Genomic DNA, 18,828 nt, shown 5'->3' on the forward strand with positions numbered 1-18,828 from the left:
CCAGCTGTCAAAAATGAAACTGGTAATGGTTAACAGATACGGGGCTAAGGAAATACAAGAAAGTTGTAATTCTGAAAAATTAACCACCACACAGGGTTTGTTAGACTGCATCGTCATTACCCAAAGGACATCTTAATTCAGATTTCATCATACACACAAAATGGGACCGTGATCCTCGTGGGACTGATACTGGAAACTTGGATTTGAGTTCTTGTGTCTGAAGAGTTTCTTTGCAAATCTAAGGAAACCATGTTGGATTGGAACCAAAACTATCAGAATTGCTTTTATTCCTTCTCCTGGGCCCTAGGGGAACACTTGCTCTAGAGAGACCACTTACACAACTGGCTGTGAGAACACACCGTGCGGCATTGATCCGCCTTGCACTCCTGGATTTCTAGATGAAATTGATACATGGGTTGAATCTCTACCACTTTCTTTCTCTTCAAGCAGCAATGCTAGTTTGTTGTTTTGGCTACTGTACTGGAATATACATATATACTGGAATAACGTGAGTAGATGTAACCCATATTGGCTCTGCAACACAAAGTACATATTGTACTATCTGTTCTTTCTGGTAAGTTCTAACAGGATAAGTCTTTTTGCTCCTTCCTAAAATAAGTTTGTGCAGGCACATTTATTTCAGGGGCAAGGTCTTGTTCAGACCTTGAGACTAAAGGAAACAGGCACAGCAACTTAATGTTTTTGAAGAATATTTCAAGGCACTCACTGTTTCTTGCTAGTTGAATCGCATCCTGGCATATCCCACGGGCTCATCAAGATGAGCAAAATGCATAATTTACATTTCTTCTAAGAAAGTATTTTCAGCAAGGGGCAAAACCTCCAAACATATTTTGCAAAAAAACACCAAGTGACATTAAAATAATAAATACATTCTACTGTGGAAAATAAAAGATAAATAAACAAAAGTTACAGGCTTTTTTTTTCTTATTCAACTTTTTCTAAATTTCAACCAACTCCAGTACAGTCCTAATGTAACTGATATGAGAATTAAAATTGGACAAAGGAATTATTACTAATAAATCAAGAGACCCACTGGCATAATGAAGAACTTAACAGCCCTTTGAGTGGGCTACCGCTATACTTTGGACTGTGCTGAAGACTGCAATGACTGGCAACTGAGAGGGTTTTGTGTTGTGCCCCCACAAAAAGGGCTTTGTGTTTGGACTTCATTATTAACTTCAGCTATACCATGACAATGAATTGCCTACTGCAATTTAAAAAACAACCAACCAAAAAAACACAAGTGCTATTAGCTGCAATCACCCAGCAATAACTGAATGCTCTCCAGCTGTTAGCCCAGCATTTCTTTCAATGTTTAGGAAAACAGAAGTGACTTAGAGCATGTAAAGTAGGTAGTTTGATGCACCAGCCTGGCAAATGAAGTAAATCAGGAGTTGAGATTGCTACTGGTAAAAATCTGGTAAGCTGCTCACTCGTTGCTCATGCAACTCAGGTATTTCAGTACTTCTACTCAGAAGTAGCAAAGTAGTAATTGCAAAGCTTGACTAGGAAACAATCTGAATCAGTCATCTGAATCAGTCTCAGCCAAGGCCAGCATGTGGAACTGCACTCACCTGCTCTGCGAAGAAGAAAAACCTCACTAGAGCCATGCTTCTTGCGAGGTAGATTTTCAGTACTTTATTTTCTAAGTAGTCTCTATGTGTAATACTGTACGCATTTACCATAAAAGTGGCAAAAACAAGATTTGTGAAGTTTGAGTTGAAAAGCAAGTCTGAAATAATTTAGAAAACTGAAAATGGGAGGCTATGATTCTCATCAGCTGCAGGAAACACAAACCCAGAAGCTGTCAATGCTGGAAAGTGCCTGGGAAATAGGCATGAGAATTCCAAAGGTTATACTGAAAAAAGTTAGCTTGAAACACTAACTTATAATCCCTTACCTTTGTTCCACCTATCATGGCAATGTAGCAACTGACACAACACCGAGTCAGTTACTCCTCAGGGACCCACCTTCCAGGGAACGATGAGCCACACACTCCAGAAACTCATATAAGATGTTTTTTTTTAGCCTCACAGAAGAGCCCACAACATGTTCCTCTTGGCTTATTAATTACTTTTTCCAAAACTAATGCATAAACTGGAAATACAGACTTCATGACTCAGGCACAGTATCTTGTGAAACTGCCACAGGATGTAAAGCAGTGAGCTCTTACCTGTAATGCATTTTGTTGAACAGTGCTGTATGGACAAATTTAAATTTGTTCTATTATTAATATTTAAACCATATAGTTATGTTTACCAAGATACGCATATTTGTATTGTGTGGATTTGCATTACTTCTGCCATGGTATTATCATGTGATATCTGTTTATCTTACTCTGCCTAAGAATTTAAGGTGATCTATTTTACTTTTGTCTGGTAAATATCATCAAAACTTCTGTTATGCAACAGACTATGGGTCATTACCATATTGACCCCTACTTCATGTTAAGTATCTGTAGACTAATGAGAACCATACCCAAAGATGGAGCTACTTTAAAAACACTAAACATTCAAAACTATGTATTTCCTCAATTTTATTTTGTAACTGCATTTTTCTGAAACATATTAAAATAGAAAAAAATGTTCATCTGATTCATCATACAAAGAAAATACCAACATAGTAATAAAATACTGAAAATATTTATGAAAGCACCAAAACATTAAAATATTCATATTGGCAAAGACTCTAAGAATATACTTCTTGCAATTTTACAGTAAAGTGCTATTCAATCCACTGAAATTAAGGAATCATTTTAATAGCATGGTTAGCAAGTATTATCTGAAGGTTACAAATTAGTTACCTTTGTCAACAAGACAACAATCCATTTTGCTCAAAGCAAGCATCTGAATTTTGTGCATGTGGAAATAATTTACACAAAAGTTTCATAGTAAGCAGTGAACAATGTAAGTTGCCAATTCATTAAGAAAACCAAATGTTGAGAAGCAAAATGTACAGAAATGAGATTAGTGAAAAATTAAGAAAACGCAGATATAGTAAAACTGTATAAAATAAGAAAGTACAGAAGACCATGCACCAAACAATTCTGAAGACTTGCCTTTTACATAGTAGTTTTTTAGTAATCATATTCAATCACTGCTGCTTTATTAGTTAATCAGTTTACCAGCATATTTTCTAAACTGCCTGTTTCTATTTCCTAGAAATGGTACTACATCTACAACACATTGGAGAGATACTGTCAGCAAACAGACAGTGGCAGAGTATTACCTTTATTTTTCCCCAATAATCTCTTCTTGTCTATTGAAGTCAACAAATCAAAACTAAATAATCTATTACAAAGTAAATTTGTAGCAAAAACTAATTCTAGTAAAGAAATTATTTTAAAATTTTAGACTTCATCTAGAGTGAAAAAAATAAATGTATGAAAGATACCATCAGTCTCCTTTAAGGTGTTTAGCATTTTAATATACATATTTACAGCCACGAATACAAAGAATCCTTATTAGAATAAATTCACACTAGCTTCATACACCATTTCTACAACAGTTTCAGAGAAATGGCAGATATAACACTTTTATGTTGCCTTCAATAACATTTAATCTTCCTGACTTGACTGTCTTTTTTCACGAATTCATCTGTGATTTAAGCATATTGCACATCTCAGAGTAAGTCCTTAAACTATTTATTAGCCTTTTTAGGAACCATAACTAGGTCATCAAAAGTCAACTGCTACACTCCTCCTGCAATCTGACTAGGATCTTTGGAATTGAACAAGGGTTATTTTCCTGGTCAACATGGCTGTGTGAATGTTATTTGTTTACGAAATATTTACAGTACGTTTGCATTCAGGAAAAGCACAAAAATAAGGAATTTAACTAATGAAAGCAATGACCCTGAAGTACCAAAATAATTACTAACAACAAATACCTTCTTTTATACGTGAATGTACATAGATTATACAAAAAATCTGCCTGTTCTACATAATTTCTGTAAATTTTCCTGAATGAACAAGTAAACCTTTAGAATACACTAAGCAGACTGCTTACACCTTCTATTAGAGTAATTCTGAATGTAAGAATATGATGAAAAGAAATTAAATACTGTATTTAAAGTACTTGAATAGAATAGAGGAAAAAAAAGTTTTAAATTATATTGTTGTACTTGGTTTCCTCCTTCCAGTTCAGTAGTATTAAGTTGTACAGTGAAAATAACTCCAAGCTCTAACATCTTCATGAACTGTTTTAAGCGTCAAGTTTCAGTAATTTCCTTTGCCAGTCATTCATTCCTTTTTTCAGAAAATTTTATCATCACTCATTGCTGTGGGCTCACAAACCTCATTTTGGCAGTTCCAGAATCTAAGAGCAGTACTGAAACCTTTTCCACTCACGTCCAACATCATAAGCAGCACCTTCAGAGCAAAGCAGTTTGTTTCAGCCTCTCTGGGTATACACCAGGTAGAAGCAGAAGGCAACAACAGTAATTGATAATAATGATAAAACGACTGACAACTGCTGGAACCAGAGGCAGCGATCAATCTGTTCGTGAAGTCTTTTATTAATTTGCAGTAAATGAGTTAGCTGAAATGAGAAATAGTTTCATTAATTTAAAATTACTACAAAGGAAAGTATTTGATGATTTAGAGCTATTTAGCCACAATAACTTTAAGCACAGTAAAAATATAAAAACGACTTCTCTTAGTGATACATTTTCTATCACAACACACTTCAGGACACTCTTCTCCTAAAGAAACTTAGAACTTCTAAGAGTTACAAATTATTTATATTGCCTATATCAAGCAGGTGACATCTTTATGCTAGGAAGCAGTAGATACTGCTGAGTTTCATTCATACCTGAGATCATACAAAAAAGAGAAATGAATAAAATGCATTGAAAACATATTTTATTAAATCATTAGCACTCAAAGTAAAAAAAAAAAAAAATTACTATCACTGGTTTAGTTACTCTCAAGTACTAAAGTTTTTCAAACAGTCTAACCTACAAAGTACCAAAGAAGTTTAGTACAAGAAGTTATTTTTATCTCTATCATATTTTAAGTTTATTCATCACAAAGGAATATACTATTACCTGCATATGTAAATCTTCATTGGTTTTTGCTGGAATATTAAATGCATTCTCTTTTAACGTAAGAGTAGAAGGCTTACTACTTTCTATGACATGACACCTGAGCCTGTTTAAAGGTTTAAAAAAAAAAAGGACACGTGAAACATTGTAAGTTTAATGTAACATTGAAAAATTAATAGGGAAAGTAAACAGTCCAAACAACTGTTATGTACTTTATCGTCTGTTCTGCTTGATGAATTTTATAAATAACCATTGTAACAATAGTCTGAATAGGCTTCCTCAGACCACCAATTACATTTAGACAGTTTTTCATACGTGAAGACAGCCCATAACAACCTGTAAGCTCAGGTAAAATATACCTTCCTCATTTAAAATTTGTAATACTGGATCCATTGGATTATTTAGTCAAAAACTTACTACCAAAGATGCAACAAGTTATTAAACAGCAAACAAAAACCAAAGGTTTTCCTTCCATTTTCATCTTTAGCAACAATATTTTTCACGTACACCGCCTTTCCTGCAGTTGAATATGCAGGAACAGAATTTCGTGCCATTATGAAAGACAGTGGAATCCTACACAATTTATAAATGCAGCAGAAGTTCCCCTAATCACATGCATACTTTTCCTAAAGATGTGCAGTGACATCACTAGATGTGAACAGATGTAAGAAAGGAGTAACAGGCATATTTAAAACAGTATATTGAGATACTTATTTTCCTACTGGTATTTTTCCACCGTTATACAAGGAAAACATACATATTAACAGGTGATGGGTTTTACAGAGATCTTCTCTACAATTATTTTTCCTAAGCAGTTAGGGAGTATTTTCTAATATTTCACAGAAAATAATTTTGCATTGTTAATTCTTTCCTTGCATGTTTCTTTTTAGAAAACTAAAGGGGCATATTCTTATTAAAAATATGTATCTACTGTACATGTGTATTTCCCGTCCATTGACATTATTTCCACTTATTTTTAAAGCAGTGCAAAAAAGCAACAATATAAAGAAAAGCATGTCCAGAACACCATGATGCTTTACATGTTAAAAAACTCCTCTAATCACTTCAAACAGAGAGGAAGTCACAGTGATATACTTCAGTCAGCAAGCGCACAACTGGGGTTTGTAGAATCCTTCACTGATTATGATAATGCAAATGCTAAAAATCAGATAAACGATGGCTAAAAAAACCTGTCAACAGAAAACCCTATGCTCACCTATGTTCCATCACTTTGGTCCTAGGAACTTCTTTCCAAAACTGAGACAGATCTTGTACACCTGATCCAAAAGACTGGTCCACTTCTGCTGCCATTATAAGGAAACGATCCTGCAGAGATGCTGCAAAACCTGCCCTCAAAGGAAAAAAGTAAAAATAAAAATAAGCAAAAAGGGTGCTTGGATAAAATAACAGTACGACAAAACATATATGGAGCATTTTTGAACAAAAACCTTATGAAATGAGAGCTTGTTTAGGGCAGGACATTAGACACTGACTTACTAGAAATAAAAATGATGAAATAATTCTCTTATGCTCAACAATTTTCACTATATTTTTTTCCAAAATTATGCAGTTGCTTTTTAACAGAGTTTCATGTGAATGATTCAATGGCAACCCACAATTTTGTAATGAAAGCATTCTCCAGCAAATTCACCTGCCCTTGCAACAATTTAGAAAACTTGATTTACTACAGATAAACTTTCACTGTAAGAGAGTGAGCCAGCTGCCCCTGTCTTTTTTTGTTTGTTTGTTTGTTTGTTTAAGACAAGAAACAGAATCAGTTGCAGTCAACATCTGGTTATGGCTAGCTGTAGTAAACCAGTATGGGCAGTCACTCAAATGCTGTCTGACAGTAACAAATGGTAACACTATCATACTTCAGTCAGGAGTTTCAGTCATCCTTACTACCAAACAAAGGTTTGTATCCAAAGTAGTTAGCCTGTTAATCCTCCAGACTTTGTAAAAATTCTACAATAAGATTTTACTTACCACCATGAAGAGAGACTATTATGTCTAATGATGTGCCAGGTTCACAGCTACTGTTACTGGGTTTAACTCTGTATTTTTCAGGAGCAGTTGTTCTCACCTAAATACAAAAAGTAACAAGCAAGCATATAGTTTATACATACAAACTATGACCTTTTCATGACCCAATTCTGCAATGACTAAAAATACCAAAACTGTAAAATATTGTTTAATACACAATGATGCATATGGTCTTTAAATTATCATACTCTGTAGGAATAATCACATTGTTTCATTTTTTCCTCTAAACCACTTTTATTCTTTCCTGTCTGGTATATCCTATTATTGTCTCTCTTATATGCATAAGTAAAAGCCAAGAATATCAAATGGACTATCTGTCAAAATCCTTAACAGGATTACGGAAACTATAGTTTATCTGTGTGTGAAGAGAACACAAACGATGTGGTGGAAAACCAAATCAAGATGCGAGTCAACTCAGAATTTCTGAAGCACACATAACTGCATTCATTCCTTTGATGGCGACATTTGCAGACGGAGCTGCATCATTATTGAGCATTACGAACTTGTTTCCAGCCAAGATCTAAAATGGCAAAAAGTTATAAAAAGATCCATTTTCAAAGCTCTAAGCATTTTTTTTTTAAGTGAAGTATTAGACTACCACCGAAGAACTAACAACTGCAATAGCTGTTTTTCTGTCAATGCTTCAAAGATTTGTATTGCTGATTATCCCCTTTGGTGTGGTACACCATATGCACAAATTCAGCCAAAAGATTTATTTTATCTGCTTCAAATACCCCAACAGAATGAAAATTTAGACTGGGAAAGTGGCTTAATAGTATTTCCACCTCCTTACCGAGAACTATGCAAAAAGTTACACGTTTCATAAAGTAAACCAGGTCATGCTTAAGATATTTACCTTAAAAGCTACTACGTTTTTAGTGACGTTTGTCAGAACTATCAAACACTTTTTTTCTCCGGTTTCTTTGGATCCAAAATATAGTTCTTCTGCAGGGCTAGTAAGAAATATTAAAAGAATTGTTTTATTCAAATCATCTTTACCATATATCATTGAAATAAACTGGCCACACATACAAGAAAATAAAATACTTTCAATCTTTCAGCTACAGTCACTATAAACAGTTTTACATTTAAAAAGTTGTGAAAAAAATGCAAAAATTTGTAGTGAAGCTTAGGGCTGACTCAGTGTCCACACGTGGGTGGATCTAGATGCAACAGTTGACTACTGCCCTTGACTGCTTCCATCTGGAAGAGCATGACCATCTGCAACAGCAGGGCTGGCAGACGTATATATAGTCACTTCACTCTCTGCATTTTATAATCGTATGCTAAGGGAAAACATAATTAGTTTCAATTAATGCTAATATGAAAGGCTATAAGCTGTTACAGCCTACTAGCAATTTCCACCTTGTATGTCTACCCTCGGTAATGGCCATCGTACACACATAAGAGGAGTAGGCGGGTATCTGTGAGGTATCTCAGCCACTACTGCTAAATTGACTTGTACTTATTAGTCAGTCTTCACATACATCTGAAGACGCATGCATAAAAAAAATCTAAATGCTTTGCTTATTTTTAACATTCTTGTGAAATTACGAGTCATGCATAAAGACTTTTAAAACACTGTTAAACTACTACAATTTATTCTGGATTTAGCATTCAAATGAACACTACTAGACTACTAGACGAGCAGGGCATGCTCGTATACTATAATTTCAGAGGAAACTAGAAACAAATGAAAAACATGTTTTCTTTAAATATGCCACATTAGGAATTTGCAAAGAACTCCCACAGTACGCAGTACTACAGAACTGGGTATTCTTTGACAGAAAACATTTTGCAGAAATGAATGTTACTTTACTTCTGCTCCCCCCCTTTTTAGAATGTCAGTTTCGCATTTGACCTCTTCCTCAAATGATCTCCTTTCATAACGCCAATTCCTTCTTCTCTCTCATTTAAACATACAATTGTATTAGCTAAGAAGAAAAATCCTTGGTGCTGGATGGCAAGCCTGAACTGCTATGCTAGAATAGGAGTCCAAAGGTGATTGTGTGGGGGAGGAAGGTGCCTATGTTTTGCAATGCATTAGGCAGTTCACATTCTTGGCGGTGAGGAAGGAATTGTGCTAAGGAAGGCAGAAAGCAAGAAACTGATGTGTAAAAACTGACTAATAGGGTAACTATCTCCTCCTCTCAGCTCTTTTATTCCTGTTCCCAAATTGTCAGCTTCAATAACCAACAGCAGTAAGGAAAAAGAATGAAGAAATTTCAGTTATCTTAATACCACGTTACTGCAGCTGTGAACATTACAGAAACTGCAAGATAAATCATAATTAGTATTGGAAAGCATTAACTAGTGTCAAAATAGGCAAAGAAACTAGCTGGAGGAAAAGAATATTGTGCCATAGCCTTTTTTTTTTTTTTTTTTTCCCCTACCACCAACTGTGGCAACTGACAAAAAAAAATAACACACACTTCAGGGCCAACTCTGAACGTTTGTTGTCTGTCAAGTCAAACAGTTGCACAGTATGGGATGGGGGTGGTATTTTAAATTAACACCAAAGCTCTTTCATTTCATACTACTTTCTTTACTATCTGATGTGTGCGGGAATAAAGCAGTTCAGATCATACTACAAATTCCAGTCTCCAAACATACTACAACATGAGCTAGTCTTGTGCCAGACAGTGCAGTGAACCACTGCTTTTTTTTTTCGTTTGTTTTGCCTTACCGAATGTAGTCATTTATTCATCAGGAAGGCCAAGAGAGATCTATCTTCCCTAGCAAGGAATGCAAAGCAAATGCAATAGTGATCTAAACCAGGAAGAGACGAATCGCTTGTGACCACAACTATGCATGAGCAAACAAGAGCCCAAGTTTGCCAGTTCTGCTTGGTTACTCAGCTTTGGCCGTCCACCAAAGCCACCAAATAGTAAGCAGACACCGGTTAAGAAGTATCTGTGCAGGGGGTACTTTGCAGCAGCACTTGGGCACAAAAATGCTACCGGTTGTTAGTGACTTCACAGTACGAGCACCGTTGTGCCTCAGCTCCCTCTTCAGTCTCTATAGGACTCCCTTGACAGGGTAATGCTAGTATCAGCAAACATAAGCTAACTTTACTGGCAGAGATTCCAATCATGCCTCACCTGTGATATAGGTGTTTGTGAGTGAAAAATCTGCTGGTTATTTGGTTATAAAGTAAAATACATAATGTCAACTCAATGCCATGAGAAAGACTCCAGGGAAATCAAAACTAGGTCTAGCTTCTACAAAGTGACAGCATCAATAAAGAACAACAACTGTGCATACTCCTTCAAGAGTTTACTCAAGGAACAAACAGCAAAAACAATAAAGAAACCAGTATTTTATTTTTCCATGACAGCAAGTATTAGCACCACTGTAATTGACTAAGTTTATTCTTCTTGAAATTTACATGATCTCCAACACCTCTATTCCAACAGCAGAACTTCAAAGATTAAGAGAAAAAAGGCACTTTATTTTTAATTTTTTTTTTTTTAAATGGACAGAAGGACGCAGCTTCTTTTGTCACACGGAGAGAAAGGAAAATATTTCATCTGAATTCTCTTCACACAAAACCTAAGTAGACGTCCATGGATTTCAGAAATTCTTTTAAGATAATGACTCTGCAGTCTATGCCTTTGTACAGCTATACAAGAAACTAGGACTATAAATAGATTTTTTTGCAAATAACTAATTTTCATTTCAGACATCAGGAAAATTTGACATACACAAAATGTTTAGATGCTAATAAACATGTCATTATTCAAATTCATTCAAAATCTAATTCAGTGTAGCATTTATGAAATTAGCTAAGGAATACCTATATATTATTTTCTTCATTCACCTAATAGCAAACTGGAAATGAAAAATAAAAGTTAACGTCTAAATCATTTTCTAAACAAGCAGGTGGTGAAAAGAAAAATAAAATTTCCTGATTGTTTTTTCTTAAACTTTCCAGATAAGAAGCACATTAACTGTGAGACATAAGAATCTTGGATGCCAAAATCTTCTAAGCAGATATACCATTTATACACAGCACTTCCCACAGGAAGAATTTTGTACCCTTTCATTTAAATTGGTTCTAACTACTAGTGTAGATGTTTACACATCTTAAGTTAAAACAAAAGAAGATTTAACAGTATTAGCTGTTTTCTCAAATGCTATTTCATTGGCTTAAGAAATTAGTGGCAAACCATTGACGGTTCTTATTACACATATTCACAAATTTAGAGCCAATGAGTTTCCCAATAGAAATGAAATATATACCTATTAATTAGCACAAAAGGCATGCCAATGGTTACACCAAAAGATTCACTGAAGATTCACATAAAACCAGAAAAATTGTAAAAATTTGTTTGTTTACAACTACTGTGCTGTTTAATAGTCTAAAAACAATTTAAAAAAATCACTGTTCAAGTGTCCAAGGCACATTGTTGAAAAAATTAAAGAAAATTAATATTACCTGATATGTAATAAAGGTCCTTTAAAAGTGGTTAGTGCTTTCTTTGCATTTTTTGGTTTGAACTCTGTTTTGTCACTTTCCTCTGATTTGGAATTTTGTTCTATAGAATTCATCTGAGTAAAAATCATAGTTATAATGATTAACTAGAAGACTGGGTTACACACACTACAGATTCATGCACGTATTTCAAGGAACATGAGGCTTATTTCAATTTATATATTACAGACCAAGCTTAATGTGCATTCATTCTTTAAGGATGATGAATGTCCACTGCGTTAAAAAAATGCATATTAGAAGTTACTTTATATTTTAAACATGAATGATGAAGCTTTTTTGCCTTCCCCGCCCTTGAGTATTTCCCTGATGCCTAATTGGATTATTTTTGAAAATCCCAGAAATAAAAGTTGCAGTACTTCAAATATCAGTTTACCAAGCACTGATGTTACTCTTCCACTGAAAAACCTTTCAAAGCAGACACCTCAATACAATCACTGCAACACTGAACAGCAAACACAGCAACAGTTCCACACTTCGTTGCATTTAAGAGATGCTAAACAAATCTTCATTATTTTTAAATGGAACTCTGAAGTACTGGACTTAAAAGAAGTAACAATGATGGAACTGGTACATAGGAAACTGCAGAGATACTGTAGGTTCCAAAGTTTTTCCTCAATATATTAAGAAGCTATATACATGTCAACAGGCTTGGATGTCCACATCATAATTTTAGAGTTCTTTATTTTCAACAAAGTGCAAAACAGGGAAAAAACAGAGAATCAGAAGCATTAGTGGTATGATGAAGATCAGCTACCTAGCTAAGCAGTTTGCTTAGCCTTGTGTTTATTCCACTTGAAATACTGACAGAAGAGAATCCAGATAATGTAAATTTGAAGTATGGGAATTAAAGAAATAGTTTTATAGAAAATAAACATAAAAAACACACAGCTTTTTTTTTTTTTTTTTTAATAGTTGTGGTTATATTAGAAGGTTATTGTGTAAATACACTGCACTGGTCATGTGTTTGAATTTATTCTAAATAACTGATTTAAATTACCAGAAAAAAATACTACTGTAGTGTACTTTAGAGGTGGAATCTCTTTCCAAACATCAGCGTTGATAGGAAAGGCACTTACAATTAAGTTTATCACTCATGGCTCCCTCTACGCTGTGAAATAACTAGGCATTTCTATGGGATGACAGGAGGCACACATAAAAAATAAATCAGACAAATTCTTGATGATGACAAAAAACTGCAGATAAACATTGGTACCACAATAAATAATAATGAAGAAAAATTCTCAAAGATCACTTGAAACCTGTCACTTTGGAAGCTGGCCTTATTCAAAAATAGTTAATTATTTATATTTAAAACACACAAGTACAAAATAGCTTAGGACTAAGAAATATCAACCATTCACAAAATAAGGGACTGTGTCTGAAAAACATTTTGGAACAGGATGCAGTATTGAAGTGGCAAACTGACATACTTGCTGTGTAAGAAATATAAAGTATTATTCTTAAATACGTGAACAGAACAGCAAATTGAAGAAAAACAATTCACTTTTTGTATTTTTCAGAACAGGAACAGTGAGATCTATAACCCAAAATTTTTAAAGTATACTAAAGGTGAGGCCTTAAACATGCCTCAAAGTTAATTGATACATGAGTAAAAATATCAGTCTGCTTAACTAATTAAAAAAGAGTAGCACCTTGATTATACTGTACAAAAACAGAAGATACCATAAACCAAACCATTATTTTTAACACTGTAATAGACAGAAATACTGTAAGTATAAAGCTGAAATCAACCAAGCAAATCAGATAGTAATTAAATAGAAATATTGAGGCTATTAAGCACCAAAGCCAACTCTCACACTAAGCAGGGATTCCTAATGTGTCCGTATCTGAGAGTCAGATCTTAGGAGACGTGCTATAACCAAAACAAGCTAGAGCCCAGTGGTCATGAAGCCACAATAGTTACATATTGCCTCCTTTTGACCTTAAAATCAGTGAAATAATCTTTTTATTTTGAATAGAATGCCAAGTTGCAAAAAACTGAACAGTGTAAAGTTAGCTGTGTGCTTCAAGTGATTCTGACAAAAGTTTAAAACAGTAAATGAAACCAAAATTAATACTAATAAAATATTTAAGTGCTCCACTCCATTAAATAGAAGTTTTACAATTCATATTCCAATATTAATTATGGCACTGGTGAATGAATTTCAGACTTCTCTGTTTTTTTCCTGCCATTTTTAAAAACAATATCCCCACTGACTATGACTGCATATTCTGAAGTATAACGTCATGCACTTATATAAAATAATGCCTTATATTTGTGGATAAACAACACTGCAGGAAGATTGTGTTGTCAGCACAGAACTGATAGATTAGCGATAAAATTTCTCCTGAGATTAAGTGATTACTTTCACGTGTTTAAATTTTACCAATAATTTTTAAAAGTTAGCTTTCAGTAAGGCATAAATAATTATTTTCTCACGTGTGTACTGATTTAAGCATCTGAGAACAACAGATGTATTTTAAAGTGTCTGCCACAAAATAACCCAAGCTTAAAAATCTACTAGCTAGAAAGACAAGCTTTGAAAACAGTACACAGACCTTTTAAATATTACTGTGCAATTCACTAAACTCCAGACATATTAAGTACTTAGTACAGACTTTACTCATTCAGAAGCACAAAGCTGGTCTTAACAGTCAAATCTGTGCAAACTAAGAAGCAAGGTTGAACCTGCAATTATATTTTTCAGGTTTACTCTGAACTTATTTCAAACTAAAAAAAAAACAAAACAAAAAAAAAAAAAACAAAGCAAAAGCCTGAGCAGAAAAAAAATTACGACTCCTATCTTACTTCGTAAACATAACATTAGTTCTGCCTCAGCCTTCAGTTAGATACCTTTTTCTGATTAAGATTTTGTTCTTCATTCAGATCCCCAGTTTCTTTGGCATCTGCATCTATCTCTTCTTTACTTTCATGCTCATCTTCACTAGTAATGGGCCCATTTTCACATAAAGGTGTTTGAAAATCATCATCAACCAGCGGAGGATAACTGTACTTGAAAGAATCCTAAAACATAAGGAGATTTATAAGAGACCACTTAGAATGATGAGAAGTACCTTCTGTAGTTTTTTTTTTTTTTTTTAATGGAAGCACTATCAATTCATTTTGTTTCATATGACTTGCAGATTTCATTTATCTATTTTATATTAGGTCCCTGTGCAGAAAGCTGATACTACAAATAGATTTGATTTTATCATCATTAATAAACAAACCCGTAATAAAGCCATTAAATTATAGCAACTGTTATTTATAGAGCCACACAGAACCATAGCATTAGGTCTGTCAAGGATCAGGATTCAAAGTCTTAGCGCTCAATTTTTTTTTGTTAGGTTTTATACCATGTTTCCTACAACTATGACAGCTTAGGACATGAAGAAACAGTCTCAAGGTGTACCGGGGAGAATTAGATTGGACATTAGGAAGAATTTCTTCATGGAGAGGGTGGTCAAGCACTGGAACAGGCTGCCCTGGGCAATGACGAAAAGAGACATGTGGACATGGCACTAAGGGACATGGCTTAGTGGTGGAATTCTGTAAGGTTAGGTTGACGGTTGGACTCAGTGATCTTGAAGGTCTTTTCCGCCCATGATGATTATTGTATGTTTCTGAAGGACGTTCAAAGTGATTAAAAAAAACTTCAGATCTTTGTATTTTAAGTTGCATAATATCCACAGCTTAAAAGAAATGTATTAATCCTTCAAGTTTAATCCAGTGTGTGGACAGCTCAAACTTTGGCATGCCAAAGCAATTCAAAGACCGCCTTCCAGAGAACTGAGGAACATAGAAGCAGCATACCAACATTCTCAAAGCTTCCACAGTGAAGATATCTTTTCTATTACATGACAAGTAGAAGCTAGATTTTGTTAATTAGAACTGCTCTTTATATTCTTAAATTAGTTTTTAATGTTAGAAACAATGTCTAAATAGGGCACTCTGTTTCTACTACAGTTTCAGTTTTAAACGCCAACTAAACTGAGATAGTTGGTCAGCTTTTCCAGTGGAAAAGGAAAATATCAAAGCTTTGACTTCTGTGAGGCAGACTTGAGCCATGCCCACAGTTTCCAAAGTCTGCCACCAGCAGAGTTAAAACAAAAAAGTTTTGTCTTCTCAAAACAGAAGCAACAATGTGATGTTAGGAAGGAAAAAAAAAAAAAAAAAGAGATGCTATGTTTGCTGCACATTTCACTTCACCACATTAATCCGTGATGCTGGGTAATGTCATCAGCTGACGTGAATCTCATCACTGTGACAACTCAAAGTCCCACACTTCCCAATCACAATCCATCAGTTTCAGTGACATGGGCTTACCTACTAACAAGGCTGAAGCCTCAGACAGGTAAACAAGACAGATTTATCCAATGCTCGATACATCCATTCCACAGAATGATGGCTTTCTTTCAAGGTGAACACAGACTTTACACAGCTGTGTTTGTCAGTAATGGTAGAGGTTTTAATCATGGTAGTGGTATTTTCTAAGACCACATGTACACAATGGCCATGAAATAGCATGCAAAAGGCCCACTAATACCTTAAACTTCAGGCCACTGACCTATAAAAGGTTCTTCCAAGAAAACCTAAGCTATAGGCTGTCAGTTCAGACCAGTGAATAGTGCAGCATTCTAGTCGCACACACTGTTCAATGCTGGCACCAGTGGAGGGAACCTTGAATTTAACAGGGGTGAACTGCTCACCTCTGACAAAAGAAAACTGGGCAAATAAACAAGCTTAATAATCCTATGAAATGTGCACATACTCGATCCTGTACAAAATGTTATTGAACTGGCAACAAATTTCCCTGGCCAGATAGAAACCTGTGTCTAACGAACTGTTCTATCATTATCTTCAAGAGCTGGAACTGTTCTTGTAGAATGTGGACTACAAAGGATTGTGAATCTAGGCAAACAAGTTTTGAATACATTTACTACTATATGCAAAGTATTAGGGAATGTTTTTTGTGCACCTGACTCAATGTCACAAACTGCTTATCATTAACTTGTTCCTAAATCTGTTTTGGGCAATTTCAACAAGTTCTTCAAGACACACGCACCCCTTGTAAAGAGAGAGAGACCTATGCAGCAGAGACAAGAAACGCTCAAAGCCAGGTACACGATACATAGCCCCTCTTTGATTAGCAGCACAGAAACAGTGACAGTCAACAGATATTGATGGGAACTCAGATATAACTTGCAAAGTATATGTGCAAATTCCTGCAAAAAACACAGTTCTGTTTTCCATTATTAGTATTAATGCTTTGGATGCCCTGAAGACACCTTTATCCACTAGTTGTCCAAAAATAATTAGGTCATTTTCCTCCTTTCTCAGCTGGGTGACAGCTGATTGAAGGATTTTCATGCTAAGGGAAGCCACAAATTTATCCTGTGAGTGACCCATGTCACAGCAAAACCAAAACATACTTGAAGACAACCTGACAGATGGAGACACAGAACAGTTCCCTTGATTAAGCAGAACAATTGGTGACTCCAAGGTCAACAATTCAAGCTGTATTACCAAACCAGACTTGATTTTTTATTTAATTCCAAAACTGGTCTCTAAAAACCATTCTTTTTGGACACCTGGATTCCATAGCACACACTTTCCCCAAAATGACCAAGTGACCTGCTCCACTAGCTGTTTACATCTGGCAAAATGAGGAAGATGAATCTCATGAAATGAAATGAATCTCAAGAAATGAAATGAATCTGTCAGCCTATGAGGAAAGGCTGAGAGACCTGTGTCTGTTCAGCCTGGAGAAGAGAAGACAGAGGGGATCTCATCAGTGTTTACAAATATCTTAAGTGTGGGAGACAGAGGGATTTGGCCAACCTCTTTTCAGTGGTTTGTGGGGACAGGACAAGGGGCAATGGCCACAAAATGGAGCACAGGAAGTTCCGCACCAACACACGAAAGAACTTCTGCACGGTGAGGGTGATGGAGCACTGGAACAGGCCGCCCAGGGAGGTTGTGAGTCTCCTTCTTTGGAGATATTCAAGGCCCGTCTGGACGCCTACCTGGGCAGCCTGCTCTAGGGAACCTGCTTTGGCAGGGGGGTTGGACCCGATGATCTCCTGAGGTCCCTTCCAACCCCTGCAATTCTTTGATTCTGTGACAACCTGACTCTACAGGATGGATCCTAGTAGGAAACTAGGAGAGAAAGGAGAGTCTACTTATGGCTAGAGTACTGAATAAAAACAGAACAGATACGCTGTGTTCTTTCACCTGCACTATGCTGGTTGCAAAGCTGAGCATGTTCTTAAATGACTGGAAAATCATTAAAAGAGGAAATGGATATAGGGAAAGATGCTTCAGCGGAAAGTGGAAGAAATTAGTTTTTTTACACATCAGATACCTTAAAAAAAATGAACAACCCCCCCCCAACAGGCCTGTCAACACTAATACTAGTAGATGCACTTCCTCTTCAGACTCAAGTTGTAAGTTGTCTCAGGAGAAAGCAAGCTTGATCACATCAAGAAAAAACATGCTCTCAGAAAAAGTGCTGGAGACGAACTGAATACTTGCTAACAACACTTCCAGATGGTGACAGTTCTGAGGTAAAAAGTTCAGAACACCTATTAAGCGTTTAAATACTGAAGAGACTCAATAGTTAGACAAAACATCTGCTGGTTCAAAATACAGAACTTAATAAACAGGAATGTTTTTTCTGATATAAATACACTTAAGAGTCCTTGTCAAACAGATGTACTCCTGCTCTACTAATTTATTACTGTCACTACAACTTAGCACCACAGCTAAGTAGGTTGGCCAACATGGGGCCAGCTTGGTCACTATCACTAGCTAGCACTGAGACCTTTCAGGACCAAGGCGGGATAAAGGAAAACTAACTCTGTGTGCTCAGTATAGGGGGACAGAGGATGCAAAAGGATATTTAGCAAAGCAACAAGATTCTGTCTTTGAAAAGGGAATTATCTACCAGATACAACAGTATAAAGCAGACAGGAGACACTGAGGTCTAAGAATGAAGAGAAGAACTTTCCCTGCTATTGCAACAGTAGAACAACAACTTGGAAGTTAGGCCCAGAAAGAGCCATTGCTGTTCAAATCCTTACCGAGGTCAGTAAAGACACCATCAGTCCTTCCCTCAGTGTCTACTACTGAAGTTCAGAGATTTCAACTTTCTCTAACATGAGCAAGTTCTTACACAAGACTGTGGAGTTTAGGCAGCAATTTTCTATGGAGAAGGATACCATCT

The 18,828-nt window shown here is 35.6% G+C and overlaps 1 protein-coding gene across 1 annotated transcript in view; it reads right to left on the minus strand.

Annotated features, from left to right (window-relative positions):
- Positions 1-2,541: 2,541 nt before the first annotated feature.
- MOSPD2 (motile sperm domain containing 2) overlaps positions 2,542-18,828 on the minus strand; it is a 35,332-nt gene continuing 19,045 nt past the window's right edge. The window contains exons 9-15 of the mRNA XM_035542194.2: positions 14,457-14,627; positions 11,546-11,658; positions 7,964-8,060; positions 7,051-7,147; positions 6,281-6,410; positions 5,068-5,170; positions 2,542-4,559 (exon numbers count right to left, since the gene is read on the minus strand). Coding sequence (XP_035398087.1) covers positions 4,413-4,559; positions 5,068-5,170; positions 6,281-6,410; positions 7,051-7,147; positions 7,964-8,060; positions 11,546-11,658; positions 14,457-14,627 — 858 coding nt within the window. The 3' untranslated portion in view covers positions 2,542-4,412. The remainder of the gene's footprint in view (positions 4,560-5,067; positions 5,171-6,280; positions 6,411-7,050; positions 7,148-7,963; positions 8,061-11,545; positions 11,659-14,456; positions 14,628-18,828) is intronic.

Source organism: Cygnus atratus, chromosome 1, assembly GCF_013377495.2.
Source record: "Cygnus atratus isolate AKBS03 ecotype Queensland, Australia chromosome 1, CAtr_DNAZoo_HiC_assembly, whole genome shotgun sequence".
NCBI lineage: Eukaryota > Metazoa > Chordata > Aves > Anseriformes > Anatidae > Cygnus > Cygnus atratus.